Below are 15,000 nucleotides of genomic sequence, written 5' to 3' on the forward strand. Positions count from 1 at the left end.
TAAAGATCCTGTAATCCATGTCAGCGTTCGGTGGGTTATGGAAACAAGAACATACCCAGCATGCACACCCCTGAAAACGGAGTATGGCTGCCTACATGGCATGGTCAAAACGGTCATACACGTAAAAGCCCACTCGTGTGCATACGAGTGAACGCAGAAGAAGAAGAAGAATTTCAGTGAAGGAGAAAATAAACAGTAGTGTTATTTTCAGTGAGTGGGTGGTACAAACATCTCGTGTGGCTGCTGCTGCTCTTGATAAGTGGGTTGGATGGTTTTTTGGTATTGTATTATTGTATTGTGTTACTGTTTTGTGTCACTACAGATATTTCTGTGTGAAACTGCAGCTGCTCTGCCCAGGGAGAGCATGTCGCTACAGTGATATCGCCACCCATTTTTTTGTACTTTTTTTTTTTTGTTTCTCCCTGCAAGGGTATTTGTTTTCTGATCAAATTGGATTTTTTGGTTACAGAATTTTGCCAGGGGCAGCCCTTTTGTTGCTGTGGGTTCTTTTACATGCGCTAAGTGCATACTGCACACAGGACTTTGATTTATCTCATCCGAATGACTAGCGTCCAGACCACCACTCAAGGTCCAGTGGAGGGGGAGAAAATTCTGCCTAGTATGTGATTCAAAGCAGTGTGGTGAGATTGTCTCCCTTCCTAGGTGGTCACATTACATCTAGACCATCGCTCCACTTTCCTGTGGATGTTGATATGCACGTTTTGCCTATGTGGTGTGTTCTGCCGGGCATGCACTTAACTTTACATCATTCTGCTGTGTCTTTTGGTGTCATATACTGTACCATGTCAAACTGATGCAAAACTAGGCCTATTGGTTTGCTCTGCTTGGCCAAATTTCGCGCGGCTAACAGTGAAAAGAGGGGCCCGCCCGCTCTCAGCCAATCAAACGCCTCTAAAAACTATAAGCGCTGAATCATTTTCCCTTTTGATTTTAGATATATTTTTTTCTTATCCCTTGCAAGGAAGTTTCTTTTCTTTACAGTCAATACATCTTAATCCTTATTCATCATATGACGATCAAAATCATTTTATATTTGATTAAGTCAGCACCACCAATAATGATGACAATAATGACTTTGGTGAATACAAGTTGTGTGGTGTGCCAGTCTACGTCAGTGCATAATTCTCAATTATACAATAATGATGTAGATGTGCATTATATTTAAGCCTCTTAACTCTCTCCAGACGAAGGAATGCGCACGCATTCCTACACAAAACGTATTCGGATTCAGACGAAGGAATGGAATAGCATTCTCCGAAAGTAAATTTCCATCATGCGCTGTACACGTGATTTTGTGATTAGCCAAGCAGAGTGCGCTATTCTGGGTCACTCCACAATCGAACAGTATGATTTGTCAGCCTGGGATGTGTGGCCCGTCTCGCACACACGCTGACAAAGTCACTGACCGGTCGTCTGCTCGCGTGCCAGCCTGTTAGCAAAGCGGGCTCTTCTCAGAATGTTGTGAAGCGAACAAGGCAGTGACGGCAACGTTTTAGGGTTGCCGAAGTACTTGAAATGCTACAAACTGAAGGGTCGGACATTGAAGAGGTGGATGATGATGAAGAAGAAAATGAATTTAATGCAGAAAGCGAGCATGGGTATTTTGATTTGGGGTGAAAAATTGGCAGTATTTTCTACGTATGGCAAAACTGTAAAAATAAGATGAGAAATTTGATTTTTTTATATGTAATAGCTCAACACGTAATAAACCAGTTCTGAAAGTTTCATTTTCTTACACAATATTTTGTATTTTTTGTAATTTTTTTCCAAACCCTTACAAATGGGCCGTCTGTGGGGAAAAGCAAGGGAGAAAACTTGTCGTCCCGAGTGAGTTAATGTGGGTCACAGATGCATGCTGTTCTGATAGGGCTCTGTCTTTGAAGTGAGTTAAGGGACAGCATGTTACTTTCAGTTTCACTTTGGCAAGGAGGCGTCACTGCGTTCGGACAAATCCATACATGCTACACGCCATCTGCTAGGCAGATGCCTGACAGCAGCATAACGCAACGCGCTTGTCAGGCCTTGAGTGTATGTTTATGTATCTGTGTACCTATCAGAGTGGATTTCTTTTTACATAATTTTGTTCAGAGGACAACACTTTTGCTGCCATGGGTTCTTTTTCAGTGCGCCAAGTGTGTGCTACACACAGGACCTCGGTTTATTGTCTCATCCAAAAGACTAATAATAATAATGATAATGATAATAATAATAATAATGGATACTTATATAGCGCACTATCCAGAAATCTGCTCTAGGTGCTTTACAAAAACGCTTTTGTTAACATAAAACATTACATCTATGTTACCTACACACACCAAAATGTGACTACACACACACACACACTGCATAGATACATTTCAACATACATGTGTATCTAACAGCTACCCTAACACGTACACACACATAGGCAGGCACAAACTTACATAAACACACGCACACACAATACACATTCATATACATGCATGTAGTTATGTACACATACGTATGTATACACACTGAATTTAATTTTCTAGTCAAACTTGGGAGAAAGGGCCAGAGCAGGATGTGAACCCACGCCCTCTGTGTGTTGGCAGTTTGGCATCTTAACATCATATCTTTAGCATCATATGTGGAGTGATGGCCTGGAGGTAACGCGTCCGCCTAGGAAACGAGAGAATCTGAGCGCGCTGGTTCGAATCACGGCTCAGCCGCCGATATTTTTCTCCCCCTCCACTAGACCTTGAGTGGTGGTCTGGACGCTGGTCATTCAGATGAGACGATAAACCGAGGTCCCGTGTGCAGCATGCACTTAGTGCACGTAAAAGAACCCACGACACCAAAAGGGTTGTTCCTGGCAAAATTCTGTAGAAAAATCCACTTTGATAGGAAAGGCAAATAAAACCGCACGCAGGAAAAAATACAAAAAAATGGGTGGCGCTGTAGTGTAGCGACGTGCTCTCCCTGGGGAGAGCAGCCCGAATTTCACACAGAGAAATCTGTTGTGATAAAAAGAAATACAAAATACAAAAAATACAAAATAACCCTTTGAGCCCTGAGTTCCTCAGCAATTTTAACCCTTCTGCCTGAGCTCCTGAGCCCAAATTTGCAAATAATTGGTATTTAATGTGTCACGGCAGATATAAAAAGAGTGCCCTGACCACCACTTGACTGGTGGTAGAGAAAAATGACATTAATGCCTAGCCACTGGTTGAGCGGTGCGTAAACACTTGTGTCGTGTTTTGCTATTGGTTGACTTATATTGAAATCGATCTTTTTTATCCAAAGCACATGCACAAAACACAGTGAAAAGGTGCAGCCATGTTGGTACTAGGTTCCCTGACGTCAGAATATTATGGTTTTTCTGATTGCCTCTTCAATATAAGTCAACCAATAGCAAAACAGGACACAAGTGTTTACGCACCGCTCATGATGGGTGCAATAGCCTAGTGGTTAAAGCGTTGGACTTTCAATCTAAGGGTCCGGGGTTTGAATCATGGTGACGGCGCCTGGTGGGTAAAGGGTGGAGATTTTTACAATCTCCCAGGTCAACATATGTGCAGACCTGCTAGTGCCTGAACCCCCTTCGTGTGTATATGCAAGCAGAAGATCAAATACGCACGTTAAAGATCCTGTAATCCATGTCAGCGTTCGGTGGGTTATGGAAACAAGAACATACCCAGCATGCACGCCCCCGAAAGCGGAGTATGGCTGCCTACAAGGCGGGGTAAAAACGGTCATACACGTAAAAGCCCACTCGTGTACATACGAGTGAACGTGGGAGTTGCAGCCCACGAACGAAGAAGAAGGAGAAGAAGAAACGCACTGCTCTACCGGTGGCTAGGCATTATGTCATTTTTCTCTACCACCGGTTAAAGCGGTGGTCAGTGCTCAAAGGGTTAAACCATTCTGCCACCTTCCTCCGAAGGACAGCATGCTAGACCATGAGATGTGTGCTTTTTTTGCAGTACTACGCCTACCTGTACAGCTATGTGATGCCTCAGGCCATCCGGGACATGGTGGACAGGTTCACGAACTGTGAGGACATCGCCATGAACTTCCTGGTCTCCCACATCACCCGCAAGCCTCCCATTAAGGTGTGTGGGTGTAGGTGTGTCTGTCTTGGGGTGTAGTGCAGGGGGTATGTGGGTGTGGGTGTGTCTGCCTTGGGGTATGTTGATGTTGCTGTGGGTGTGTGTGTGTCTGCCTTGGGGTGTGTTGATGTAGGTGTCAGTGTGTGTGTGTGTGTGCAGGGTAGTGCAGGGGGTATGTGGGTGTGTGTGTGGGTGTGTCTGCCTTGGGGTGTAGTGCAGGGGGTATGTGGGTGTGTTTGGGTGTGGGTGTGTCTGCCTTGGGGTGTAGTGCAGGGGGTATGTGGGGGGGTGTTTGGGTGTGGGTGTGTCTGCCTTGGGGTGTAGTGCAGGGGGTATGTGGGTGTGGGTGTGTCTGCCTTGGGGTGTAGTGCAGGGGGTATGTGGGGGGGTGTTTGGGTGTGGGTGTGTCTGCCTTGGGGTGTAGTGCAGGGGGTATGTGGGTGTGGGTGTGTCTGCCTTGGGGTGTAGTGCAGGGGGTATGTGGGTGTATTATGGGTGTGGGTGTGTCTGCCTTGGGGTGTAGTGCAGGGGGTATGTGGGTGTGGGTGTGTCTGCCTTGGGGTGTAGTGCAGGGGGTATGTGGGTGTATTATGGGTGTGGGTGTGTCTGCCTTGGGGTGTAGTGCAGGGGGTATGTGGGTGTGGGTGTGTCTGCCTTGGGGTGTAGTGCAGGGGGTATGTGGGTGTATTATGGGTGTGGGTGTGTCTGCCTTGTGGTGTAGTGCAGGGGGTATGTGGGTGTGTTTGGGTGTGGGTGTGTCTGTCTTGGGGTGTGTTGATGTAGGTGTCAGTGTGTGTGTGTGTGTGCAGGGTAGTGCAGGGGGTATGTGGGTGTAGAAGTAGTAGTCTTCAGTTTAACGTCTTCCACTTTAAGTGATGTTAGACGGAAATAAAAAAAAAATATATAAAAAAGAGGGGGAGCAGGGGTGGGGTCGGGGGGCTGGGGGGTGGAGGGCGGGGCTTGGTGTTGGGAATGGTATCGGGCAGAGGGTGAAGAATGGTGTGTGTGTGTGTGGCAGGGAAAGATACAGAGCATTGGAAAAAATAAAACATTAAAAGGGGAGACATAGGCATAATATAGAAGGAAACGCTAACATCAAACAACTGTAACAACTATAACAAATGTCCAGTTGGACTATGCAGCAAACTTTCTGCAATAGCAGATAACCTCTTGAAATTGTCAAAAATACATTCAAAAGAATTTTCCGAGAAGTTTGGTAAGAATGATTTCAGACTCTGACATTCAAAGAGTATGTGTTTGCTAGAAATGTATGTGGGTGTGTTTGGGTGTGGGGTGTTTTGATGTAGGTGTCAGTGTGTGTGTGTGTGCAGGGTAGTGCAGGGGGTATGTGGGTGTGTTTGGGTGTGGGTGTGTCAGTCTTGGGGTGTGTTGATGTAGGTGTCGGTGTGTGTGTGTGTGCAGAGTAGTGTAGGAGGTATGTGGGTGTGTGTGGGTGTGGGTGTGTCTGTCTCGGGGTGTGTTGATGTAGGTGTGGGTGTGTGTGTGTGTGCAGGGTAGTGCAGGGGGTATGTGGGTGTGTTTGGGTGTGGGTGTGTCTGTCTCGGGGTGTGTTGATGTAGGTGTGGGTGTGTGTGTGTGTGCAGGGTAGTGCAGGGGGTATGTGGGTGTGTTTGGGTGTGGGCATGCTGGATAGGTTTGTGCATTCATGTGTTTATTCCAGTGCACGGTTCATGAGGACTTTGTTATGAATTTCTGGGTCTCTAACATCACATGCATATTTCTTATCAGTGTATGTGTGTGTGTGTGTGGTCATATTTCATCAGTCAGATTTTTCAGACTAGAGTAGCTTTTGTAAAGTTAAATAAGATTTTGGAAGGCTGCTTGGTTTATTCATGATATAATATTCATTTCTCAGCTGTTTAACTTTTGTTTGAAAGGCTGTTATCAGTATCTGAAACGTATAGAATGGTTAAAGATTTTCCTGTCATATGTATATATACATGTCACTTTTTTTATTATCTAAAAAAATGCGTACATATTTTTATGGAAGGGTGGTACTTTCTTTTCTTTGTTAGGTGTTTTTCCTTTCATGTGTGTGTGTGTGTTATTTTGTGATTGTGAATGTTGCGTTGATTATGTGCTTATGCTAAGCTGCATTTGAAATAAAATAACACTGCTGCACCTTACCAGTGACAATAAAGACAGCTCACGATCACTAACAACAAATAAGAGTTACTTGAAAATTAATCATTTTATTATTTACCTTATTTTAGGTACTTTCTTATTGACCTTTATAAAAGTAAAGATAAAAACACTGTCAAACAAGGAAGAGAAAGCCATGCTAGTTTGTTTATCGTTCGTTTATTTATTTACTTACAGTCTGTTCCTCTAAGATGTTGATATCAAGCCATGTTAGAACAAGTGACACAGCAGTATAGTTAACACCAGCCGGGAACTGACAACACTTTGCTGAGTATCTCTATGTGTGTGACCAGCAGTGTAAAGGGGGCTGCCGTACAGTCATAAGTGAAAAGAGGTGTTGTGTGTGTGTGTGTGTGTGTGGCCAGGTGACGTCGCGGTGGACGTTCCGCTGCCCTGGCTGTCCCAACACGCTGTCCAGCAACGACACGCACTTTGAGGAGCGCCACAGCTGTATGAACTTCTTCGTGCAGGTCTACGGCTACATGCCACTCCTCTTCACGCAGTACCGCGTTGACTCCGTCTTGTTCAAAACACGCCTGCCACATGACAAGCAAAAGTGCTTTAAGTACATCTAGATATGTTTAAAAAAAAAAAAGAAAAGAAAGAAAGAAATAAGACTATAAAAATTGGGACAGCTAACAGTCATAAATAACACACGTAATTTTTCTTAAAGTGTAAGCACACTGAGCTCAATACTTGAAAGAATGTATCCTCGTTTACATGAATGTGTTTGAACATGATGTGGATGACTAGAAACCACAGGGAAACAGACCAGTAAACTCACAGAGTTGGAAATATTCATGATACGCTCAAGAGTGGTGCGTGGTGTTGAAGTTGGGTGACATTCAGTCCTCTGGCAGAGCAGTCCTGCAGCGTTAGGACGAAACTTGTGAAAAAAAAAGCTTGAAAGAGCTCCTCTGTATTACACAGTTGATTTTTTGTTTCTGTGACTACCTACCTGGCTCAAGCGTATTCAGTTTGAGTATGCGGTATGGGTGAATAGTGCAAGGACTGTTGAAAATACAGAGAAGAAAACTACGCCGTTGTTTAATCAAAAAGCAACAACAACCAGTGAAGTATACGCTGAAGGAACCTTTGAAATGAATAGAAAGCTACAGCCACCTGAAACTGAAGAATGGTGCTTCAATCAACGTTCTGGATCAGCAACTTTGTATGTATGGATGTGAGTGTTCACATGTATGTGTGTGTGTGTGTGTATGTGTTTGAGTGCGTGTGCACAGATAAACATGCAATGTGAGTTTTAGTATTTTTTTAATCCAGAGAAAAAAAGTGTCTTACGTGTGAATATTGACTTGTGACTTGTATGAAGAATAATCCAACGCGGATATCTGTATATTTAGACATTGTTTTCGAGGAGTCCTTGATTCTGTTGTGATGGAGGCCGTGTAAGTGGGATGGTGTGTACACAGTAAGGGCAAGGCAAGAGACTACTACATTGAGTTCAAGAGAGCACACATGTGGATGTTTTACGCTTTGGTTTGTGTCTATATGTGGAGTCCGGTCCATTGTTTGATGTTCTCATGCCAGTTCTTCCGCTGTCTTCTTCTTCTTCTCCCGCCCTCGATGGTGCCTTGCATGATTGTTTTGGACAAGCTGGTGTGTCGAGTGTTGTGTCCAAAACAATCATGCAAGGCGCCTTTGAGGGCGGGAGAAGAAGAGGAAGACTGCGGAAGAACTGGCATGAGAACATCAAACAATGGACCGGACTCCACACACGTGAGCTGCTGCCAGCGGCTGCTGACAGAGACAGATGAAGAAGGGAGGTGCGGTCCTCAGGCTTCCCCCAACGACTACTTTGTCATTATGGGCCTGAGGTTGAGGAGGAGGTTGTGTCTATATATATGTGTGTGTTAGAGAATTCGCATGTGGGCACTTTTGTATTTGAATACAGAATGTTGAGCTGATCTCTCACTAGAGACGGGTTCCTCTATCGAGGAATGACTGTGAAAGATTTCAAAATGCTGTGGACTTAAGCCATCATAACTGGATTGAGGGTTAGCTGTAAATAATGTGGAGTGGTGGCCTAGAGGTAACGTGTCCGCCTAGGAAGCGAGAGAATCTGAGTGTGCTGGTTCGAATCACGGCTCAGCCACTGATTTTTTTCTCCATATCCACCAGACCTTGTGTGGTGGTCTGGATGCTAGTCATTCGGATGAGATGATAAAACCGAGGTCCTGTGTGCAGCATGCACTTAGCGCACGTTAAAGAACCCACAGCAACAAAAACTTGTCAGTGAATGGTAAGTAAGTTCAGGAGGGAAATAAAAACTGGAAAGAATTTCTGGAACAAACAATGCAGCAGAATAGTTTTTTTTCTCTTCTTTTTATGATTGGTGCTTTGCAGATACTTAAAAAAAAAAAAAAGTCTTCAAATGTATTTCTTCAGAGTTACTTATGTCATATTATCAGTGTCAGAAAAATGGATAGCTGTCGTACTTGGCTTTCTTGTTTGAACACAGATGGTTTTATATTGAATTGAAATACAACAAACTTTATTTCTTATTGTTGATATGACAGTGATGGTAATGGTTATGATTACTATAATGAATGAATGTTCTGATGATGATAATGATGCAAAAATAACTAAAATAATCTTATATTTTGTGTCAAAAAAAAAAAAAAAAAAAAATCTGAGTGTGTTGCTTGGTTTTTGTTGTTGTTTGTTTCGGGAGGTAGGTGGGGGAAGGGGGGGGGGGGCGGGGGATAGACCAAACATACAGGGAGAAAGTATCCTAATTGAAATAAAAAAAAAATAACCTTTTCTGTCAATTTTTGTTTATATTAGTCAAATGGAATGAGTCAAGAGTTGAAGAGTTCATGATGTTGGTTTGAGGATAGTGTTGTTGAAGAGTTCATGATGTTCGTTTTGATGATAGTGAGTCTTTTTGTATGTTTGTTGTAGTTCACGGAGGTTGGTTATGTACGATAAGGTAGACTTGATTTTTGTTGTTGTTGATAAACTACTTACGTTCGTTTCCGGAGGGATCGACTAACACATTGTACAGTGACATTTATCATGCACGAAGAATGTATATAATATCGTGTGGGTGCTGGTGACACGTGATACTGATAGCTTGTCAAAAGACAAAACAGCAAGAAGAAAAACTGATGAAAATAAAATCACCAAGATTACATACATTACCCCTTGAAAAGTGTTGTGCTCAGTGTCAAATGCTTACAAACTTCCAATTGTTTAAATACATGTGTGGGAATGTCCAGTTGTTTTCACAAACTTGTGACTTGAAGGATTTGATGAATTTTAAAAAAAATTTTTTAATTTTTAGCTGTTGATGCTTAAATGCTTTTTTGCTTTAAGGCCTCTACACCTCCTTGCCTTCTACCTCTTTTCCTCCCCCCGCCCCCCTCAACCCCTCCTACCCCCCACCTCCCCGCCCCTCCCCCCCACACACACACAGCACTGTAAGGAAGCATTGTGTCTGTTATCACGTCTGTAGTCAAACTGCACTCTTCAGTGTGTCTTCAGATGATGTTTTGCAAGGTTTCGTGGGATATCACACACACACACACACACATAAATGAAAGGTTGAAATTGAAGGTCAGCAAATTTGTATTTGTATGATGTGTTTATGCACTAATGTGTGTGTGTGTGTGTGTGTGTGAGTGTGTGCACATGCATGCCAGGTGCCGTGCTCTTTGTCAATATGTATGTGAAGTGAATGTTAGGTATGTTCATCCAGACTGCATTTAGAATATGAGAAAGTGTGTGTGTTGTGTTGTGTTGTGTGTGTGTGTGTGTGGAATGTGTGTATATGTGTGTATGTATGAGTGTGGATAGACAGATAGATAGTTAGATAGATAGACAGACAGAGCAGTTGATAGACTGAGTACTGATCAATCTGTTGTGTGTACGCAGTCTGTGTGTGTGCATTTGTGCCTGCTTGCTGGATTTCATTTTACAAAGTTGTTGTGTTTGAACACTTTCTCACAAGAATATTGTATGGGTAAAATGATGTCCGAATGTGTGTGGAGTATGCTGTAAGAGTGTGTGCAGACATACTTGTATGTGTGTGTTGTGTGTGTGTGTGTTTCTCTCTCTATGTGTGTGTGTATGTATGTATGTGTGTGTGTGTGTGTGTGTGTGTGTGTGTCTCTATGTGTGTGTGTATGTATGTATGTGTGTGTGTGTGTGTGTGTGTTTTTCTCTCTATGTGTGTGTGTATGTATGTATGTGTGTGTGTGTGTGTGTGTGTGTGTGTTTGTGTGTGTATGTTTCTCTCTCTCTATGTGTGTGTGTATGTATGTATGTGTGTGTGTGTGTGTGTGTGTGTTTCTCTCTCTATGTGTGTGTGTATGTATGTATGTGTGTGTGTGTGTGTGTGTGTGTTTCTCTCTCTATGTGTGTGTGTATGTATGTATGTGTGTATGTATGTATGTGTGTGTGTGTGTGTGTGTGTGTGTGTGTGTGTGTGTGTGTGTGTGTGTATGGAAGTATGTGAATTGGTGGAGTGACAGATTTTCTTTTTCTTCTTTTCTGCAACAACCTCGTTGAATCGGGGAATCAGATTAACAAAAAAAAAAAAAAAAAAAAAAGTTTACCAGCATTCAGGATTTTCCCCATTTGCCAGATAGTTCCCCATGATTTAGGTATTGCCATGGCTAAAATGTTTTTAAAAATTTTATTCTAATCTATTGTTCTGTGTGAAAATGTGTGTGTGTGTGTGTATAGGTGGGTGGGCGTGTGTGTGTGTCTGTATAGGTGGGTGGGCATGTGTGTGTGTGTGTGTGTGTGTGTGTGTAGGTGTGTGTGTGGCTACAGGCATCACAACTTTTTGTCACATACAAATATTTTTTAACAAAAAAATTGACAGAAGGAAGTGTCAAGCCTTCACTATAAAGAAAAAAAAAGCACAAAAGAAAGAAAGAAAGAAAAAAAAAAGCCAAACTACGCATTGTGATGTGTGATTTTATTTCCAAAATAAAACTCAAGATTTAATTTAAGTTTTGCCAAATAAAGATTATTTGGATATTATATGCTTTGATTTTAGATTGCCAAAAGAATCAGCATGGCAATTTACTCAAACTTATTGGGTACTTATAGTGATAAAATTGTTCTTTTTCTGTCTATTTGAACTCTGTGTGTGTGTGTGTGACTGTGTGTGTGTGTGTGTGTGTGTGTGTGTGTGTGCTGTTCTCTGCCTAGGTTCAGTCTATTGCCAATGCGATTTTTTTCTGCCTGTTGAGATTAAAATGAGAGTATGTATGAATACCATGTTGGTGTAGGTTTTAATAATGTTTTGACTGCTATGTGAAAGCAATGAAATGCGGTATGTACATGTCTGTCTGTCTCTCTGCCTGTCTATGTCTGTCTGTCTGTCTCTTAGTATTTCACCCTCTCTGTCACTATTTGCCACTCTCTGTCTCTCTCTCTCACTATTTCCCCTTCTGTCTCTCACTACTTCCCTATCTCTGTCTCTATTCCCCCTCTCTGTCTCTACTTCCCCCTCTCTGTCTCTATTTCCCCCTCTCTGTCTCTCACTACTTCCCTATCTCTGTCTCTATTTCCCCCTCTCTGTCTCTATTTCCCCCTCTCTGTCTCTATTCCCCCTCTCTGTCACTATTTGCCACTCTCTGTCTCTCACTATTTCCCCCTATCTGTCTCTATTTCCCTCTCTTTGTCACTATTTTCCACTCTCTGTCTCTCACTACTTCCCTATCTCTGTCTCTATTTCCCCCTCTCTGTCTCTCACTACTTCCCTATCTCTGTCTCTCACTACTTCCCTATCTCTGTCTCTATTTCCCCCTCTCTGTCTCTCACTACTTCCCTATCTCTGTCTCTATTTCCCCCTCTCTGTCTCTCACTACTTCCCTATCTCTGTCTCTATTTCACCCTCACTGTCTCTCACTACTTCCCTATGTCTCTCACTACTTCCCTATCTCTGTCTCTATTTCCCCCTCTCTGTCTCTATTTCCTCCTCACTGTCTCTCACTACTTCCCTATCTCTGTCTCTATTTCCCCCCTCACTGTCTCTCACTACTTCCCTATCTCTGTCTCTATTTCCCCCTCTCTGTCTCTCACTACTTCCCTATCTCTGTCTCTATTTCCCCCTCTCTGTCTCTCACTACTTCCCTATCTCTGTCTCTATTTCCCCCTCTCTGTCTCTCACTACTTCCCTATCTCTGTCTCTCACTATTTCCCCCTGACTGTCTCTATTCCCCCCCCCCTCTCTCTCTATTACTATTCCCGTATCTCTGTCTCTCACTATTTCCACCTCTCTATCACTATTTCCCTATCTCTGTCTCTCACTATTTCCCCCTTTCTCCTGTCATTATTTCCCTATCTCTGTCTCTTACTATTTTCCCCTCTCTGTATTTCCCCCTCTCTGTCTCTATTCCCCCTCTCTGTCTCTCACTATTTCCCCCCTCTCTCTGTCACTATTTCCTCCTTTCTCTGTTTCGAAAGCCCAAACGTTGCTGTGCACCCTCAACAACAGAACCGCGAGCAAATCACCACCTTCTGTGTCATTCGATGGGATTCAGATCGAGAAAATTGAATGCCTACGCTACCTAGGAATACACTTCGACAGGATGCTGACCTTCAGAAAACATACGGAAAATACTGTTCTCAAATGCAAAAAGGGCCTTTCAGTCTCAAAGGCAATGGCAACCAAAGGTATTGAACAACGCCACCTCTTCCTGATATACCAATCACTCGTCCTCAGTGTGATCGACTACGGACTTGGGCTAACAACACCGTCTCAAAGCAACCTCTTAAAATTAGAAAGAGTTCGAAATGAAGCTATGAGGCTGATCCTTGGAACAACAAAAGACGCGCCCACAGAAACCATGCGATACCTGCTTGACCTTCCTTCAGTGCAGGCCAGAAACAAGTTAGAACAGGTCAAGACCTACTTCAAAGCATTAGAAAACCCTCAAAACCCACTGAAGGACGCAGTCAAAGAACCAAAAGGCAGCCGCCTAGGACGAGGAAGATCATGGATGGGGCAAGCAGAAGACACAATCCAGCTAGTATGCCGACTACAAGACCTGAAAGAAACAAATAAATCATAAGAACACAAACGTGTGTGTGTGTGTGTGTGTGTGTGTGTGTGTGTCTGTGTGTGTGTCTGTGTATCTGTGTGTTTATGTGTAACCCCTGTATATGTGTGTGTGAGAATTGTGTGTGTCTGTGTGTGTGCATGCGTGCACGCGCGTTTGTGTGTGTGTGTGTGTGTGTGTGTGTGTGTGTGTGTGTGTGTGTGTGTGTGTGTGTATGTGGTGTGTGTGTGTGTGTGTGTGTATGTGTGTGTGTGGTGTGTGTGTGTGTGTGTGTGTGTGTGTGTGGTGTGTGTAACGTGTCTGTGTGTGTCAATTTTAGTGAAGAGGAGGAGTTTGCGAGTGTGTATGTACACAATCCAGAGAAAGAAAATGAGAGACAGACAGAAAGAAAGTAAGAGAAAAAAGAAAGAGAGAAAGCGGAAGAGAGAAATAAAGAGAGATGGAATGAAAAGAGAAAGAGAGAGAGAACAAAAGAGAAAGAGAGAGAAAATGATAGACAGAAAGAGAGAAAGGATCAAGCAAATGTTCTCACTCATACACACGTGAACATCATAGACACACACAGGTGTAGAAACACACACTCCTTTATTCATTTACAAATTTACACACCTCACTCTCATATTCAAACGATTTTCACAGGAACACAATTCCAACGAATATTCTCAAACAGACCCCCCCCCCCCCCCACAAAGAATCACATGTCCGTCATTGAAGAGAGCAGGTGGTTGCATTGGCCGGCAGGGCAGCTGGATCTTTTGAGACGAACCCCCTGCTGCTCCAAGGGTTCCAGTGATGTGTAGGGGTAGAACCCGTGCCAGCAGTCCGTGTGTGTGATCACTGGCGTGAAGGATGAAGATGCTGCAGGTCCGTCTTCAGCTGCCGACTGTTTCTTACACTTAAGGACCACCAGCACAGGGTTGGGACCCAGGTGATGGGCTCTCCAACAGCACGAGTCCCCGTCACCACAGCCTGGGGACCAGCACCACTCAGAACGCTCCAGCCACTTGCCAGAAACTCTGTGGCCGGCGCGACAGAGAATTAGCTCTTTCAGCGAAGACTGCAGCCATATATCCATCACTTCTTCGAGGTCATGCTGGTCTCTGATTAGACCCCTATTGACAGGAAGGTGTTCTGTCATTAGCTGGGGGTTAAACATCGCCATCTTCATTAATGGCAGGTAGAATCTGGCGTCAACTGCCCCCGAATCCATATATAGCGTGTGAAGCCTTGGGTGACGCATGAGGAGTGCGTCCATGATAGGAGGTGACATTCCAGCAGACCCGTTCCCCGCGATGTCCAGAAATTCCAGGGCAGGAAGCGGGTGGAAGACGAAGGCAATGAACGGCGACTCTGCAGCAGGGTGGAGTGTGTGGCCACTCACGTGCACATCTTCCCGCAGACTCCGCAGGGACACAGATTTCAGCTGTTTGCAGTTCCTCACCAGTGTCTCCACAGATGTCTTCACGTTGGTGAACAGTGCAAAGGACAGGTCCACTGACACCAAACTGTGGGCGCAGTTTCTCAGGCAGTTGATGACTTCTTGCGCCGCCTGGTATTCCGGTGCCCTGAGGTGCTGGGCACAGCAGTTTCCACCCACGAAAGTTGGCAGTATGGTGGTAGACATGCCTGTCTTCACTGTGATGGTGAAAGCCTTCTTGAAGTCGGCATCCATAACGCTCCGTGTGTGAGTGTTGACACACCGCAGGGTC

General features: G+C 44.0%; 1 protein-coding gene and 1 long non-coding RNA gene across 3 annotated transcripts in view; both read left to right on the forward strand.

Moving 5' to 3' along the window:
* LOC143291069 (exostosin-like 3) overlaps nucleotides 1-6,854 on the forward strand; it is a 16,589-nt gene extending 9,735 nt beyond the window's left edge. For both annotated transcript variants that reach the window (XM_076600662.1, XM_076600663.1), the window contains exons 7-8: nucleotides 3,966-4,094; nucleotides 6,620-6,854. In XM_076600662.1, coding sequence (XP_076456777.1) covers nucleotides 3,966-4,094; nucleotides 6,620-6,829 — 339 coding nt within the window. In that variant the 3' untranslated portion in view covers nucleotides 6,830-6,854. The remainder of the gene's footprint in view (nucleotides 1-3,965; nucleotides 4,095-6,619) is intronic.
* LOC143290784 (uncharacterized) overlaps nucleotides 1-10,357 on the forward strand; it is a 27,473-nt gene extending 17,116 nt beyond the window's left edge. Inside the window, exon 2 of the long non-coding RNA XR_013056444.1 lies at nucleotides 8,052-10,357. This is a non-coding gene — a long non-coding RNA (uncharacterized LOC143290784). The remainder of the gene's footprint in view (nucleotides 1-8,051) is intronic.
* The last annotated feature ends 4,643 nt before the right edge of the window (nucleotides 10,358-15,000 follow it).

The sequence above is a fragment of the Babylonia areolata genome, chromosome 16 (assembly GCF_041734735.1).
Source record: "Babylonia areolata isolate BAREFJ2019XMU chromosome 16, ASM4173473v1, whole genome shotgun sequence".
Lineage (NCBI taxonomy): Eukaryota > Metazoa > Mollusca > Gastropoda > Neogastropoda > Buccinidae > Babylonia > Babylonia areolata.